Source organism: Primulina huaijiensis, chromosome 9 (genome assembly GCF_012295235.1).
Source record: "Primulina huaijiensis isolate GDHJ02 chromosome 9, ASM1229523v2, whole genome shotgun sequence".
Lineage (NCBI taxonomy): Eukaryota > Viridiplantae > Streptophyta > Magnoliopsida > Lamiales > Gesneriaceae > Primulina > Primulina huaijiensis.
This window is the reverse complement of record NC_133314.1, coordinates 16,277,647-16,294,334: the sequence shown is the minus strand read 5'-3', so window position 1 is coordinate 16,294,334 and position 16,688 is coordinate 16,277,647. Positions and strand designations below refer to the sequence as shown.

The 16,688-nt window shown below is 34.2% G+C and overlaps 1 protein-coding gene across 2 annotated transcripts; it reads left to right on the top strand.

Annotated features, from left to right (window-relative positions):
* The first annotated feature begins 322 nt into the window (after positions 1–322).
* LOC140984880 (protein SPA1-RELATED 2-like) lies at positions 323–8,567 on the top strand. 2 transcript variants are annotated; one of them, XM_073452554.1, is made up of 9 exons: positions 323–509; positions 1,285–1,392; positions 1,720–3,261; positions 4,091–4,248; positions 4,848–5,586; positions 6,109–6,255; positions 7,093–7,410; positions 7,520–7,579; positions 8,167–8,567. In XM_073452554.1, the coding sequence occupies exons 3-9, from the start codon at positions 1,762–1,764 to the stop codon at positions 8,356–8,358; spliced, it is 3,114 nt and encodes a 1,037-aa protein (XP_073308655.1). In that variant the 5' UTR covers positions 323–509; positions 1,285–1,392; positions 1,720–1,761; the 3' UTR covers positions 8,359–8,567. The 2 variants fall into 2 exon arrangements, with proteins under 2 accessions (XP_073308655.1, XP_073308654.1); XM_073452553.1 differs by having other exon boundaries at positions 501–619.
* Positions 8,568–16,688: the final 8,121 nt, after the last annotated feature.

Genomic DNA, 16,688 nt, shown 5'->3' with positions numbered 1-16,688 from the left:
CAAAAATTGTAATTATGTATTTAAACCTAAAAGATCAATATTATTTCAATATAGATTATGGTTTTGAAACAAATTATTTATAAAAATTATGATTTTAGACATTATTTTACTTTATTAGTGTATTGGCCTTTCAGGGAAAAAATAATTGCTATTTTCTCGTGCTTTCCGATGAAATCAAACGTAAACTATTACTATATACCATCTCACTTTACCTTTTCCAAATTCTCATGCTGTCACCATTAAACTATTGTTGATTCGTGGCTGCAATGAGACAGACATTCTTAAATCAATCCCACAAAATAATATGATAAATCTTCACCAATAAAGAATCAAAGATTAGTGGATATCGTGTAGTGTGTGTTGTGCGTGATTCCTGAGATATTTTTACAATTGGAGCCAGTTTCTTCCACATATCATTCTCTTTCTTTTCATCACCACGACGAAGCCCACCTCAGATTCTTGCTATTACCATTTGGATATGCTATTCCGTGGCTCACATATGTCCCACGGTATTTTTCTTCAAACGTCACGTTATCGTTTCAATTTTCATTCACCACCTACCACTTGGGCTATGAGTTAAACTTGGTTACACTGTTCACTTGTCATTCCGGATTGAAATGTTGGTTTTCTGTGTGTTATTGCTTCGAGTGTTTTTTTTTTTTATTTTTGTTATGCTTTGTGGGTTCTGTTGATGAAGGGTATTTAGTTTTGAGTTTTGGTTGCGAGTTAGTGTTTTCCTTGGGGGTTGGGGATGTTTGAACGTGATGCACATGCACTCTCTTGATATTTGATTTGATTCTACGGACTGGATTTTGGGTTTTGAGAGTTTTTATGTCCTTTTGATTTCGGACTTGGATTGTTTGTGCTTACTGCCGATTTGATGAATTCCCCATGTTTACCTCCCGATATGAAACCCTCTTGATTGTAACTGTTCATTTTGATTGTTGGATTCAAACTGCTGTTTATGGCTTATTAGTTCTGCTGGGGTCCTACTTTTGTGTTTTGAAGCTTGAATAAGTTCTTTTCGTGTGTATTTTATTACTTGTTCACTTGTTGGAATTTGATGCAAGGGCTACAGATATGACAATGGTTATTTTTTATATCTTCCTTGGGTTTGGAAGTTTAAAACGCTGCATGACGATTAATGATTCGAAAGGGTTATATATGGTTTCTTTTACATTTAATTTCAGAGAATTGATAATCTCATTTGGTAAATCCCTGAATTAATGTGCATTTGATTTCCCTTTTCCATGGTGAAGCCAACATACTTTTGTGGCTATGCAGCATTCTTCTGGCCCAGTTTTCGAATATTTTCCCAGCAACTCGAGACTGTGTGCTTGGATGACTGTGAATTCCATTCTATCTCACCCTCTTTAACAGAAAAAAGTTTAGGTATGGCCCAGTTGAGATACCATTTTCTTTACATATTCAGACCCAGGTGTTTCCTATGCTATCTCTTGGAAGATTTTCGCGGTAGCCCATCTGTGAATCATATTTGCTTCATTTATTATTGTGTCGACTATGATTTCATAATTGTTTTCTTCTGAATTTGAGTTATCTATGAACCTTAAGGTATGCTTTCAGTTTGAAGGATGAATATCCCGAGTTACTCACTTGATTGGTCTAATTTCCTTTCAATAGCTTATATGATTGGTATTCCATCCTTGTTCATCTAAATTTATTTCTGCTGTAACTTTTTCGTATACGTTTATGTTACAGCACAAATCGATCTTATGGTTCAATGGAAACATTTTAATTGAAATGGACGAAGCGGTCAGTGATGCCATGGCTGAACCTGTTGGCACAACCATCATCCGAAATAAAGAAAGTGAGTTCTCATTGAAATCTAGCAGCTCAAGTGGGCTTGAATCAAATGAAATGGCTATGCCTCGTATAGATGATTATCCCGAGAACTCGAAAAATCCATCACCAGAAATTTCATATGTGAAATTTTTAGACAGAATCGGTTCTTCTAATCATGCTAGTGCCAGCCCTCATTGTATGGATGATGCAGGGGTGATGGTTGAGGAGTTGACTCTGAAAAACTATGATGGAGAAAAGATGGCTATAGTCGGTACATCAAATAATAGAAATAGAATGCAAACTAGGCGAAACCAATGGCAGCATTTGTATCAAGTGGCTGGTGGATCAGGAGTTGATAGCTGGCGTGGACAATCTCGGTGCAAAGAAAAAGATCTCAAAACAGAAATTGCCTGGGAAGACAGAGACAAAAATTTATTTTGTGAGCTTCTAGATAAAAGAGAACCTCAAAAGAACAGCAATTGCAAGACATTCGTGAATGATCTTTTGAGTAGTGATAACAAAGTTTCTACAAGTGAAATGTGTTCTTCTGGAACAATAAGGACAAGATTTTTATCAAAATCCGGTTTCTCAGACTACTTAAAAAGTACACTGAGAGGCAAAGAAGTGATGCATAAAAGTCCAGTTTGCAAAAGATCGAAAGTCAAGTCTGGGGACCATGATCATCCCAAGACTGGCAATGCCAGATTAACAGATTCTGTTATACCATTAGGTTCAACTGCAGCTGCTGCTTCACCTCTTTCACATGATTTTTCTGAACCGTGGAGTTGTCTGAATTCTGATATTGTCGGTGATGGAATCAGTTTAAGAGATTGGCTTGAAACAGGTAAAAGTAAGGTAGATAAGGTGGAGAGCTTGCGCATATTTAAACAGGTCCTGGATCTTGTTGATCTTGCTCATTCTCGTAGGTCTTTCCTTCAAGATTTGAGGCCTTCTTGCTTCAAGTTGGTAGAATTATGTCAGGTACTGTACATAGGATCTTCTGCACACCTTGGGGTCAAAGAAAATGCCAATGATCAAGAGATCCACCTTTCAAAATTTAGCCAAACTGAAATGAGGTCAATACATCTGAGAAAGCCTCCCTCTGATAGCCAGTCAGTGAAGAAGAGGAAATTAGGCGAGAATCCGAATTTTGCTTGGAGGTGGCCGCAATTTCCATCTAGGTCTAGCATTATAGCTGCACCCGAAAATGTCGTCCTTGCAGATAATGCTGCCCCTAAGGATCCTAGCATTGATTTTGCTAAGGAGCACATCCCTAAGACAGAAAGCATTAACAAGAGTTTATTTTTTGGACTGAATGTTCCTACGTCATCACAGCAATTGCAGGCTTCTGTGAGCTGTATGTTGGAAAAGAAGTGGTATTCCAGTCCTGAGCAGTTCAATGACAATGGCTGCACAATTGCATCAAATATCTATTCCTTGGGGGTGCTTCTATTTGAGGTACTAATGACTTGTATTCAATTGGTTTTCTTTACTGTCCTAGACTCGAATCATACTGGACTGATATTAAATGTTGGATGTGACAGTTATATAATTATCATGTAGCTGACATGAAATTTATGACTATATAAGTATTATTGTAAGAAAAAATGAGATTGTCTCAGTGGCTCAAAATGATCTTTCGGCAGTTGTAGTCATAATCCAGAGGAATTTACCATCTGGAAGTTTGTCACTACCTTCTCGATCATAGCATCCGTGTTTCTGTGCAAATATCCTATTTCTAAATGTTCGATCCCATTTACAATCCATTCACACTCATCTCCATTTCTTTTTTTTTTTTCCATCTACCATTCCGTGTCTTTACCACATCATTTAATGAATTTATTTTTGAAAGTGTGTAAAATGATAGCCAGCTTTGATATATGGCAGACTGATCATGGCAAGAGTTAAATTTTATATGAAAGGTTAGGATAACTTGTGGAAGCGGTGGACTGGTGCCTTTTGAGATTCAGATAAGCTATCTTCATATTTCAACAAGCATCTACTTTGACGGAGTCCTTGATTTTTGTTCAATTTATTTCTTTACAAATCTGAATAAAAAAAAATGGAAGAAAGCTTTAGTTACGATTAGAAATTGATTTTTTTTTTATCTTCAATTACGGAAAAATATTGATAGTGATAACGATTTAACTCAAATATTTTAAATCATGTATCAATTAAACCACATCATTTGGGTGGTTGTGGTCAGTCATGTTTTATTTTTTCTTCTTATACTAATTGTGTCATTTATTTCTTGAAGTTTTTATCAAATGTTGTGGATTCCTTTCAGCTACAATGCTCATTTGATTCTGGAAGATCTCGTGCTGCTGCAATGCTTGATTTACGTCATAGAATTCTCCCTCCTAGCTTCCTCTCTGAGAGTCCCAAGGAAGCCGGGTTTTGCCTTTGGCTGCTTCATCCTGAACCTTCTTTACGCCCAACGACCAGGTATTTTCATTCTCTCTAATTACGTTGCAAACCTTTATCCTCCCAATTTATTGTCCTTTACTCTTCTTGGCTGTTGGAGGAAGATCGGAACTGATGATTTTCAGAGTAAACTGGACTCTGAAGTGTCCTTTGCCGAAGTGAATTAGTTCACATGATGTTTACATATATTATATATTTGCAACATTGATATTTTTTTATATTAGGTGGAACCTGTTATTCCAGAGGAGAAGAAATTAATGGGTTGGCAAGGGATTTTTCCTATTTATTCCTATGGCTTTTTTGGTTTAAACTTTAATTGATTGAATTATCTCTTTTTAAATCAATATGATCTGCATGATAGTTAGCTTGTGAGTCCTTTATTCCTTACATTGTAATCGGTTATGGAACATTAAGTAAATGTAAATTGTATAAAATTCCATTCAAATTCATGATTGGTGCATCTATTCAAGAAATGGGGGCCTGTAGTTTGTATACTTGGAAAATCAATTGTGGAAAATTTATGTTCTTGGGAGATCACGTCTTTCATCCTTGTCTTTATATTACATTGTTTCGAAGTCATATTTCAGCAACTAATGTCAACAATTATTTCTACATGGCAGGGAAATTCTGCAATCTGAATTTATCAATGGAATTCAAGAATCATCCGGGGATAAGTTTTTGTCATCTATTGATGAAGAAGAAGGAAAATCTGAATTGTTGTTGTCTTTTCTTTCGTCGTTAAATGATGTAAAACAAAAGGATGAATCCAATCTAGTTGAACAAATCCAGCAGATAGAAGCTGACATTGAAGAGGTTGAGAAAAGGCGGCCAAAAAAATCACAGGTCTTATCTCCCTCACCTGGGGAATCATTGTCCGCATATGATAAAGAAACAAGGTCAACAAATAACATCAAGCAACTTGAAAGTGCTTACTTTTCTATGAGGCCCAGTGTTCGGCTTTCAGATAGTGATGTTGCCACTCAAAGATATGGAGAACTATTGGGGAAGAATGAAGCTAAGGGTAATACCACGGATTATTTAAGCGGTTTCTTTGATGGTTTGTGCAAATATGCTCGTTACAGTAATTTCAAAGTTCAAGGGATTTTGCGGATTGGAGATTATAATAATTCTCCAAATGTGATATGTTCATTGAGTTTTGACCGAGATGAGGACTATTTAGCTACAGGTGGGGTGTCAAAAAAGATAAAAGTTTTTGGATTTCAAGCTTTATTTGATGAATCTGTGGACGTTCATTATCCGGTTATTGAGATGGCAAACAAATCAAAGCTCAGTTGCATTTGCTGGAATAGCTACATAAGTAACTATCTTGCTTCGGCTGATTATGATGGCACTGTCAAGGTGTGTATAAACGTAGTTGATAAATATATTTACTTCTATGAGAGGGTGGTTGGGGCTTTTTGTTGTCTAAAAATTTCCATTTTGTAATATTTATTCTTTTGTTAGGAATGCGTAAAAATTTTCTGCACTTAATTTTGCCTTAATGTCCTGGACTAAATTTCGAAGCACCAAGGATTTTGTGAATGAAATAACCATAAACTGCTTGAAATCTAATGATATCCTAGTAGCCCTGAATCATGCTTATGCCACCAAAAATGTCAATTTCTGTCTACAAAGCAGCTTTAATATCAAATTAATATTCTTGCAGAAGTCAGTACATTTGTTTTCAAACGGTTGTGAAAAGTTTATGACATTTGTGGTTTTTAACGTTACCATGTATCCTTGTATACGTATGGCTATTCTTATGATTGTAAGTACTAATTTTTTGTCTCCATTCCATTTCCCCCCAAACTGAAAATGCTGATACAAGTTATTGTTTTGTTTCTGTGTTGTTCTCGACATAACTTTCAAAATGTTTTTTAGTTATGGGATGCGACAACTGGTCAAAGTTTTTCCCATTTCAGTGAACATACTGAAAGAGCATGGTCCGTTGATTTCTCTCGTGTGGATCCTCTAAAACTAGCCAGTGGTAGTGATGATCGTTCTGTAAAACTTTGGAGCATCAACGAGGTTTGCTTCGTCTTCTCTGTATCTGTATATGTGCGTTATGCTTACAGAGTTGATGAAAGCTGCTATTTTTTTCGGAGTTTCAAGTTCTTCTCTTCTTTTTTTTCAACCTAATCTTAAAAGTATATTGAACTCACAATCATACCCTCTGGTTGTTACAAGGTTTGATTTTGTGAACAAAAATTGAGTTCTTGTGAATTGTAGTTTGACAACCATGTATAGTAGGAAAATGTGATGTTTTTCCTCTGTATCCTAAATAAGCAGTGGCAAACCAGCCAGTAGCTTTACCAAAAAATTTGGGAACAGTGATGGATTTCCTTCTTCAAGTTATTGATTTTTCTTTGTGGAGCTTAAGACTTAAAGGCCGAATCTGAATAAAGAAGTAGTTAGTCTGGGAAACACTTTGTTAAGTAGGATTTTTTCTATCTAGAAATAGTTTTGCATTTGGATACAGTGAAATTTACTGTTCTTTTATCCTCTAAGAAGAAGTTGAAGTATAGAAGTCTTAAAACCATGACTTTATTTGGTTTTGTTCCCGATGTTTTAAGGTTTGTTTTGAGTTTTGGTTGAAGTCAACTTAAATTTTTATAATATATTACTTTGTGAGAGCATAATATAAATAGAGCATTTCTTGCGAGTAAAAAGTTGATTTAGAACTAATGGTTATGTAGGGATATGTGAAAAAGAGTAATATTGTAGTACTGTTTTTATTTAGATGGAAAATTGATTTTTAAAAGTATAAAACGAACAAATTGAGAGTTAAAGTAAGCGAACATCAAATTTTTTTGTTCTTTAAATTGTTACATCTTTTATCTTACCCATTTTTTTTATGTAATGCAGAAAAATAGTTTAACCACAATCAAGAACCATGCAAATGTGTGCTGTGTGCAATTCTCATCTGACTCCGCTCACTTGTTGGCATTTAGCTCCGCCGACTACAAGACATTTTGCTATGATGTTCGTAACGTTTCAACTCCTTGGTGCATATTGGCTGGCCATGAGAAAGCTGTTAGTTATACAAAATTCTTGGATGCCACGACTCTTGTTACCGCATCTACTGACAACACGCTTAAGATTTGGAATCTGAATAAAACGAGTTCTAATTCTATATCAAGAAACGCTTGTGTATCGACACTTAGAGGACACACAAATGAGAAGGTTGGTTGGTTTTATTCGTTTCTGAGTTACATTCACAAAATTTGTGACCTAACGTAGAGTTTGCTTAATTTTTCCGGGTCTACTCAACATTATACCCTTTCTCCTGCAGAACTTTGTAGGTTTATCTGTTGCTGATGGTTATATAACGTGCGGTTCAGAGACCAATGAGGTGGTATTCACTTCTATCTAACGTTTTTCATATTGTTGATGTAAAAACCAAATTCATATGAATGTCTTTGCTTACACCAACAAAGATAGCCGATAGAAAGGAAGCAACTCAAATTATTTAAACCGTGTGATATGCTATAAGTATCACATTTCAATCAATTTATCATATTAACAGTCGGGCATAATAGTATGAGCTATTTTCGCTCCCCAAATAATCCCTCTCGACAACTGCATCAACTTGCAAATTAAAGAAACTGAGTATGTGAGCTTGGATTTTATAGCAACTGTGTAAGCCAAGTGGTTGGTGGTTGTCAATATATCGAAAGTTATAGTTTGTGATCTTCGATGCTTCAATTATGACTTTACATGATAGGATCCATTGTTGTTTCAAAAAGAACATGATAGAGGTTTCTATTACTTGAAACTCAATGTGATTTCCTGGGATCCACTGTAAAATAGATCAGAGATAGAAAGGAGAAATATTTGCCAATTATACGAAGTACTGCATTCTTTACCATTAGCCATGATTCTGTTTGTCTGAAGCCTATAGATCTTTAACCTTCCCCTTTCGTTAATGTTTGTCTCCAGGTTTTTGCATATTACAGATCTCTACCTGTGCCGATTACTTCCCATAAATTTGGCTCCATTGATCAAATTACGGGCAAGGAAACCGAAGAGAGCAACGGACAGTTCATTTCAAGTGTTTGCTGGAGACGAAAATCAAATATGGTAGTTGCTGCTAATTCATCTGGCTGCATCAAACTTCTGCATTTGGTTTAGAAAGAAAATAAAGCTCGTCTCCGTGGGATGACATTCTTAACCATTCATTGTCTATAAAATGTAAGAACTTCCTGAATTGTGGTCATCTGATCTATACACATTAATGTTCTTGATTTATACGTGAATGTTGAAAGAAAAAAATTGGGATGATAGCAAATCTTTTGTTCCTAATCACAGTATAATTTACATGTATTTTGTTAGTCAACGTATTTTTTGTGTATGGTATTTATACTTAGTATTTGTGTGAAATAATCTACAAAACAAATTTATATATATATATATATATTTTTTGATTACAACTCACGCGGAGAGGGGGGATCGAACCCGGTAAAACCGGCTATTCCGACAGGGGATGAGACCACTAGGCTACAAGTCCGGTCTCACAAATTTATATATTTTAATCCTATGTTTTTTATATTTTTTCAATCCTTAACTAAATTGGGAAAAAAATTATTACTTAAAAAAATGTAAGAAATAAATTAGATAAATTATAAATGATTGATTATTTAAAATAATTATTAATTTTAACTCTTTCAAATATGAGATGTTTAAAAACAATTGACCGATAATTTTGGTTGGGATTAAACTTAAAAATATGCAGTCTTGAAGTGAGTGCGAGTCATTCTTACATAAATTATTACTAATATATTAATTATTTGTTTTAATATAGGCAAAATCAATTAAATGATAATTGTGATTACTTGAACTAATTTAAATGAAATATACTATACTAAAATAAATTCCGCAACTAAATTAGTTGAATGCAAGATAAAATTCCAAGCAAATGACCGGATACACAACGATATCAATTAGCAATTATTACCATACTTGGTTGTGATTAAATAAGAATTGCCACCAAACTGCTCTTTGTAATCAGGGGTGAGCAAAATATGGTTCAAACCGGAGAGTGAGTCTTATGTGAGACGGGTAATACTATTCATGTATGACCCAAATAAGAGATCCGTCTCACAAATACGACCCGTGAGACCGTCTCACACAAGTTTTTGTCCAAACCTAAAAACTGAAAATTCAAATCAGGAAAAATAGAAAATCGAACCAAATCGAATCGTAATTCAAAATAATATTTTGGTTTTATAAATTAAAACCGGAGTTATTATGATTTGGTTATGATTTTATATAATTCAAAATTGAACCGACCGTAAATCATACTTTAATAAAATAAATATTTTATATATACACTGATTTTCTCAACTCTTCAGAAACTGTCAAACAACAAATAATACGAAAAACAGTCCGATGATTCTTATGAATATTATATACTCAAATATAGCAAATAAACAAGATAAGTAAATGCAATAAAGGAAATGATATAAGAATTTTATGGATGTTCGTAGACTCGAGTTCCTACGTCACTCCTTCTTCCTCTTAAGAAAGCTATCAGTATAAGACTTTGGTTTTACAATTCTTTGTAACAACTCGATTCAACCTTAGGAATTATTCACTGCTTAAATCGAAAATCCTAATTAACTCGAACGGTTGACACACACATTCTAACAACCAATACAACACAAATGAATTTAAAAAGTGAATCGTTAGATTCAAACCGTCGAAGAACTCTTCAAATGTACAAGATAGAAATGGTCGAGTAGTTTGACAGAAGCCTTTGATGATATGATAAATGATCTTTGATGGAAGGGCTGATGAGCAGTAGTTGATATCAGAGTGATGAGTACTTTGAAATCTTTTCACAGATGCTTTAATTGTGTAAAGTCTCGTAGTTGTTAAGGTTCTAAGTCTTTGAAACTATTCTTGAAATTCTTTATTTATAGCACTTCTTGGAACGTTTGACTATAGCTCAATAACTGAGGATTTATGAAATAGCACTATCGTTACCGTCCTTTCCTAATTTATCATACACTTTAATTAATGAAAAATTTGATATTTACCAAATTTGAGAGGAAACATCCACTGACAGAAAAAAGTATGTTGGGTTAAGCGTGCATGAATGAAAGTAGTACAGAGATGGGTGACCTCCTGGGAAATTCTCATGCGTCAAGCTGCTGACATTGCGCCGTTTGATCTGGTTGAATAAGTGAGCTGGAAAAGAGTGAAACAAGATTTTAAAAGGTAATACTGTCTTTTCTGGGGACACGACCGACGGTAGGGAAAGGTTAAGACTGATCTCTAAGGGATATGAGACAGCACCAGCAGATAGACACGCACCTCTCCGAACTCATGGGCCTAACAGTTGGACCCATTAGCACCCAAGCTGGTGCACTCTGTGCTGCCACAAGTATAAGGGTTGCGTCTTGGCTAACAACTATAACTTTTATCCAGTGATAAACGCTTGATCCTAACAAAATAACTAGCTTTGTGCGTAAACTTTTTAGAAAAAACAATATGATTTTCTGATATCCAGTTTGTCGTGCATGACCAGTCTACCAAATTTTCTGATAAAGTAGGTGAAATACTTATAAGACGTGTGGTTTGTATCTGAAGATGACTTTACTTAATCGTTTATAAACGTACTTCGATAACATGAACGATTGAGTAGCCCTTGAATTAATCCGAGAATTAAACGCTTTACGAATTAGTAGGAAATTAAATCGAAAGCCTCGAATTTAAGCTAAATAAAAATATTTGACATTATATTTAAGCTATAATTATTTGGGATGGTCTAGAGTCAATCAAAGTAAGAAAAATTCAAAATCGAGAAATTCTAAGTCCAAGGATAAAACGGTCATTTTACACCTAAAAAATGTTAGACATCCTGGAAATTCCCTGAATGCTGTAAATAACGTTAATATGTTTATTTTAAATGTTTATGAAATTATGTGATGAAACGTTAATGATAAAAGACATGTTGCATGCTTGGTTTAAAAGAAAAATGAGTTATATATGCTTGAATTTTTATAAGTGATGGAAATATGAAAAGTTGAGGGAGGTGAAGTGATTGTCACTAATACGATGATTATGATGATACGATGATATGTAAGGTCGAGGCTCAGTTGACGGGTGAGAGTGTCGATGATGTCCCCGCCGTCCAGTACTAGTGTGGTTACACGTAGATGGATCCATCGAATTTCAGCTGATACGAAAGTCACAATCAACGATCTGAATTCAATCAAAGGAAAACGTTTACGTATATGATGAAAAGGAAAATGTATATAATGAAAGGAAAAATGTTTAAGTTTATGTATGTTCATGAAAAGCTATTTTAAGTAAAAGTATTTCACTGTTGCATGTGATTGTATATGTATTACTTGTTATCATGGTTAAAGTTTGTTGAGTCAATAGACTCACTAGATGTGATTGATGCAGGTGAGCACGATGTTGATGTTAATGGAGGACTTGATGGTTAAACTAGCAGGGGTTAAAGTGCACATAACCCGAGGACTGTCGCTAGTCTTCTGCAATTAAATTAAGTCTATGATTTAAGTTATTTTTAAGATTTTATTTTATATGATGCTTTTGAGAGGTTTTTGAGATGATGTTAGAGCTAAGTTTATTTTTGAAAAAAAAATGTTAAATTTAGTTTTGATTGACGATTTGCGATTTTATGTTTTAGTTGTGTTCTTTTGGATTTTCAAATAATATTTGGTTGGTTTATTTTTAAAAAGTGCAAAGTATTTTAAAATATGTTTATACATACATATATATATANTAACTTTACATAAATGGAAGATACAAATTAAAAATGGTTTCGGATTTCTAGGATTTCTGGGTAACGGTTAAAGGTTTCTGGGATTTGGATATGAGAATGAGTGATTAGAGAGAGAGAGAAGAGAGAGAAGAATGGGTAGAGAGTGGTAAAATGTTTCGGTGCCTCCATACTGAGGTATTATCCCTTTTTTATATATTTTTTTAGGGGTATTTTTGGAATTTTTTTAAACACATGAAAATGTACATATCAATACAAATACAAATACAATGCTTATACAATCAAACATTAATATAATACAAACATTTATACACCACTATTTCCAAATATTGGTCCTTGGTCGTCTGGTCCAAGGAGATCATCTTCTTCCAGGTTAAGCGAATCATCAGAAGATTCTGACTTTCTTGAAGGTCCTGGTGAGAATTTCATTAGTATAGCTTGCATTTCTTCAGGAGTTTTGGCAGCTGCAAGCATTGCCGTCATTTGGGATTTTTGTGCCAGGAATTCTGTCTGTTGTCGTGGTGGAATCCTGTAAAGCGGTTTTTGAGTTGGGACTCTTGTATTTTTATCATTGATGATCCAAGCTTGGACATTGGTGGCTGTAAGGCTTGGAGGTATTTTAAATTTGTCCCACCATTTGACCTTAAATCTTCTCTTAATTTGTAAAATTTTTTCGTCTGAAAATTCAACAGTCCATGAAAGGACCCAAGGCAGATAAAATTTCATGCAAAAAAGGGCAAGAGGATGGAATCGTTTTTCTTCTGCTGTTGGGGCATATTGGGTTCTAAAAAGATTAAAGGAATTTTGGACAGGGTGTTTGAGGATCTCATAGGTGGAACCAAAATATTCCCACCATGTGTACCACCAGGTTGGAAATTTTTTGGGATTGCAAATCTTGGTATCAAAATAGAATAACCAGGTGTGCTTATGTTTTTGATTTTGAATTAAGAAGGAATTGTACCAGGCCTGTTGATAGTCCCAGTAATTAAAAGATATTTCAAAAAATGATGCTTCTTTATATTTTTCTGGAAATAATATAGGTTTTAACAAATCATAACCCCGGTCAATTGGAGTAATGACTTTTAGGATTTTACAGGTGGAATAAGCAGGATCATCATGGCTTTGGTCCAAGAAGAAGTTTTTAAATAATGCAGAGTCAGTAGTTTCCAGAATTGCTTGGTGAAAATAAGGGGTATTATTTTCGTTCCAAGGTTTATAATATCGTCCTTTTCCAAAGTATTTTTGAGGTGTTTCAAAGGGATCTTTTTCATGGAATCCTGGTTCAACATGTATTATATTCTGCCAATTATATTTCTCAAAGTAATCAGAAGGAGGGTTTAATGGTGGTTGTGTGAGAACAAGCTGGGAATTTGTAGTGTGATAAGAGGTTTTTGAGGAATTATCGGAAAACGAAACAGTTTGGAAGGAATTTTTGGTAAGAGTTTCTTTATAGGGTTTCTTGTCGGAGCTTTCACTTGCCTGGGTTTTGGCAAGGGATTTTTTATTTCAGGTGTTTGGAGAAATGATTCAAGGAATTTAAGTCTTTTCTCCAGATCGTTACTTACCTGTGGTTTTGATTGTGCAGTATCTTTAAGTTCCTCTTCTTCTTCTTTTGTAACGATGTCATACCAGGTTTTGGTTTTTGCTGATTCGGTAGGAGTTTGAACAGGCTTTTTATCCTTTTTGGGTGGCATTTCTGTTTTGGAGAAATTCTCTTGTGAGGAAATCAGGTAAAGAAATTGTATCTCCTTTTATGAATTCGATTTCAAAATCAAATATACTAAGAATAGCTTGCCATCTTGCAAAAATTTGTTTTGAGGCAAGATTTTGGACATCTTTTTGTAAAATTTCTTTTGCACTCTTACAATCTATTCTTAATAAAAAATTTTGGTTCAAAAGAACACTCTGGAATTTATGAACGCATAAAACAATACTCAAAATTTCTTTCTTTATAGCTGAATAATTTTTCTGGGTATCAGTCCAATGGACAGATGTGTACTGTACTATGTATTCTTTGTTTTCTCGTTTTTGTTTTAATATACCTCCATATCCTAAATCTGACGCATCTGTTTCTACAATTTTTTGTAGGTTAGGATCTGCAATATGAAGACATGGGATTTCTAATACTTGTTTTTTGATGTTTTTTACAATTTCTGTATGTTTTTCTGTCCATGGTTTTGGGTTTTTCCGAAGTCTTTTATGTAAGGGTTTTGCTATTCTATTGATATTTGGACAAAAATTTAGAACATTTACTAAATTATGAATATCCTAATATTACTGTGTGATGAATATCATTTACTAAATTATGTTCTAAAACCCATTGAGAGATCTTTAGAATTCACAAATAAATTTCCAGACAAAATACTTGGTAAAACCCAACTACAAAGATTCTTAGGAAGTTTAAATTATGTTCTAGATTTTTGTCCAAATATCAATAGAATAGCAAAACCCTTACATGAAAGACTTCGGTAAAACCCAAAACCATGGACAGAAAAACATACAGAAATTGTAAAAAAACATCAAAAAGCAAATTATTAGAAATCTCATGTCTTCATATCGCAGATTCTAACCTACAAAAAATTGTAGAAACAGATGCGTCAGATTTAGGATATAGAGGTATATTAAAACAAAAACGAGAAAACAAAGAATACATAGTACAGTACACATCTGCCCATTGGAATGATACCCAGAAAAATTATTCAGCTATAAAGAAAGAAATTTTGAGTATTTTTTTATGCGTTCAGAAATTCCAGAGTGATCTTTTGAACCAAAATTTTTTATTAAGAATAGATTGTAAGAGTGCAAAAGAAATTTTACAAAAAGATGTCCAAAATCTTGCCTCAAAACAAATTTTTGCAAGATGGCAAGCTATTCTTAGTATATTTGATTTTGAAATCGAATTCATAAATGGAGATACAAATTCTTTACCTGATTTCTTCACAAGAAAATTTCTCCAAAACAGAAATGCCACCCAAAAAGGATAAAAAGCCTGTTCAAACTCCTACCGAACCAGCAAAAACCAAAACCTGGTATGACATCGTTACAAAAGAAGAAGAAGACGAACTTAAAGATACTGCACAATCAAAACTACAGGAAAGTGACGATCTCGAGAAAAGACTTAAATTCCTTGAATCCTTTCTCCAAACACCTGAAATAAAAAATGCCCTTGCCAAAACCCAGGCAATTGAAAGCTCCGACAAGAAACCCTATAAAGAAACTCTTACCAAAGATTCCTTCCAAACTGTTTCGTTTTCCGATAATTCCTCAAAAACCTCTTATCACACTACAAATTCCCAGCTTGTTCTCACACAACCACCATTAAACCCTCCTTCTGATTACTTTGAGAAATATAATTGGCAGAATATAATACATGTTGAACCAGGATTCCATGAAAAAGATCCCTTTGAAACACTTCAAAAATACTTTGGAAAAGGACGATATTATAAACCTTGGAACGAAAATAAAACCCCTTATTTTTACCAAGCAATTCTGGAAACTACTGACTCTGCATTATTTAAAAACTTCTTCTTGGACCAAAGCCATGATGATCCTGCTTATTCCACCTGTAAAATCCTAAAAGTCATTGCTCCAATTGACTGGGGTTATGATTTGTCAAAACCTATATTATTTCCAAAAAAATATAAAAAAGCTTCATTTTTCAAAATATCTTTTAATTACTGGGACTATCAACAGGCCTGGTACAATTTCTTCCTAATTCAAAATCAAAAACATAAGCACACCTGGTTATTCTATTTTGATACCAAGATTTGCAATCCCAAAAAATTTCCAACCTGGTGGTACACATGGTGGGAATATTTTGGTTCCACCTATGAGATCCTCAAACACCCTGTCCAAAATTCCTTTAATCTTTTTAGAACCCAATATGCCCCAACAGCAGAAGAAAAACGATTCCATCCTCTTGCCCTTTTTTGCATGAAATTTTTTCTGCCTTGGGTCCTTTCCTGGACTGTTGAATTTTCAAACGAAAAAATTTTACAAATTAAGAGAAGATTTAAGTTCAAATGGTGGGACAAATTTAAAATACCTCCAAGCCTTACAGCCACCAATGTCCAAGCTTGGATCATCAATGATAAAAATACAAGAGTCCCAACTCAAAAACCGCTTTACAGGATTCCACCACGACAACAGACAGAATTCCTAGCAAAAAAATCCCAAATGACGGCAATGCTTGCAGTTGCCAAAACTCCTGAAGAAATGCAAGCTATACTAATGCAATTCTCACCAGGACCTTCAAGAAAGTCAGAATCTTCTGATGATTCGCTTAACCTGGAAGAAGATGATCTCCTTGGACCAGACGACCAAGGACCAATATTTGAAAATAGTGGTGTATAAATGTTTGTATTATATTAATGTTTGATTGTATAAGCATTGTATTTGTATTTGTATTGATATGTACATTTTCAAGTGTTAAAAAAAATTCCGAAAATACCCCTAAAAAAGTATATAAAAAGGGGATAATACCTCAGAATGGAGGCACCGAAACATTTTACCACTTTCTACCCATTCTTCTCTCTCTTCTCTCTCTCTCTCTAATCACTCATTCTCAGATCCAAATGCCAGAAACCTTTAACCATTACCCAGAAATCCCAGAAATCCGAAACCCTTTTTAATTTGTATCTTCCATTTATGTAAAGTTATTTAATTCCAAAGGTTAGTAATGAAATCTTGTATTAAATTATGAAATTCT

Excerpts from the sequence above, each read along its gene's own strand:
- LOC140984880 (XM_073452554.1), top strand. The coding sequence starts at position 1,762 with ATGGACGAAGCGGTCAGTGATGCCATGGCTGAACCTGTTGGCACAACC. Across the intron at positions 6,256-7,092 it reads AACTTTGGAGCATCAACGAG|AAAAATAGTTTAACCACAAT; the intron begins GTTTGCTTCGTC and ends TATGTAATGCAG. Across the intron at positions 7,580-8,166 it reads GCGGTTCAGAGACCAATGAG|GTTTTTGCATATTACAGATC; the intron begins GTGGTATTCACT and ends GTTTGTCTCCAG.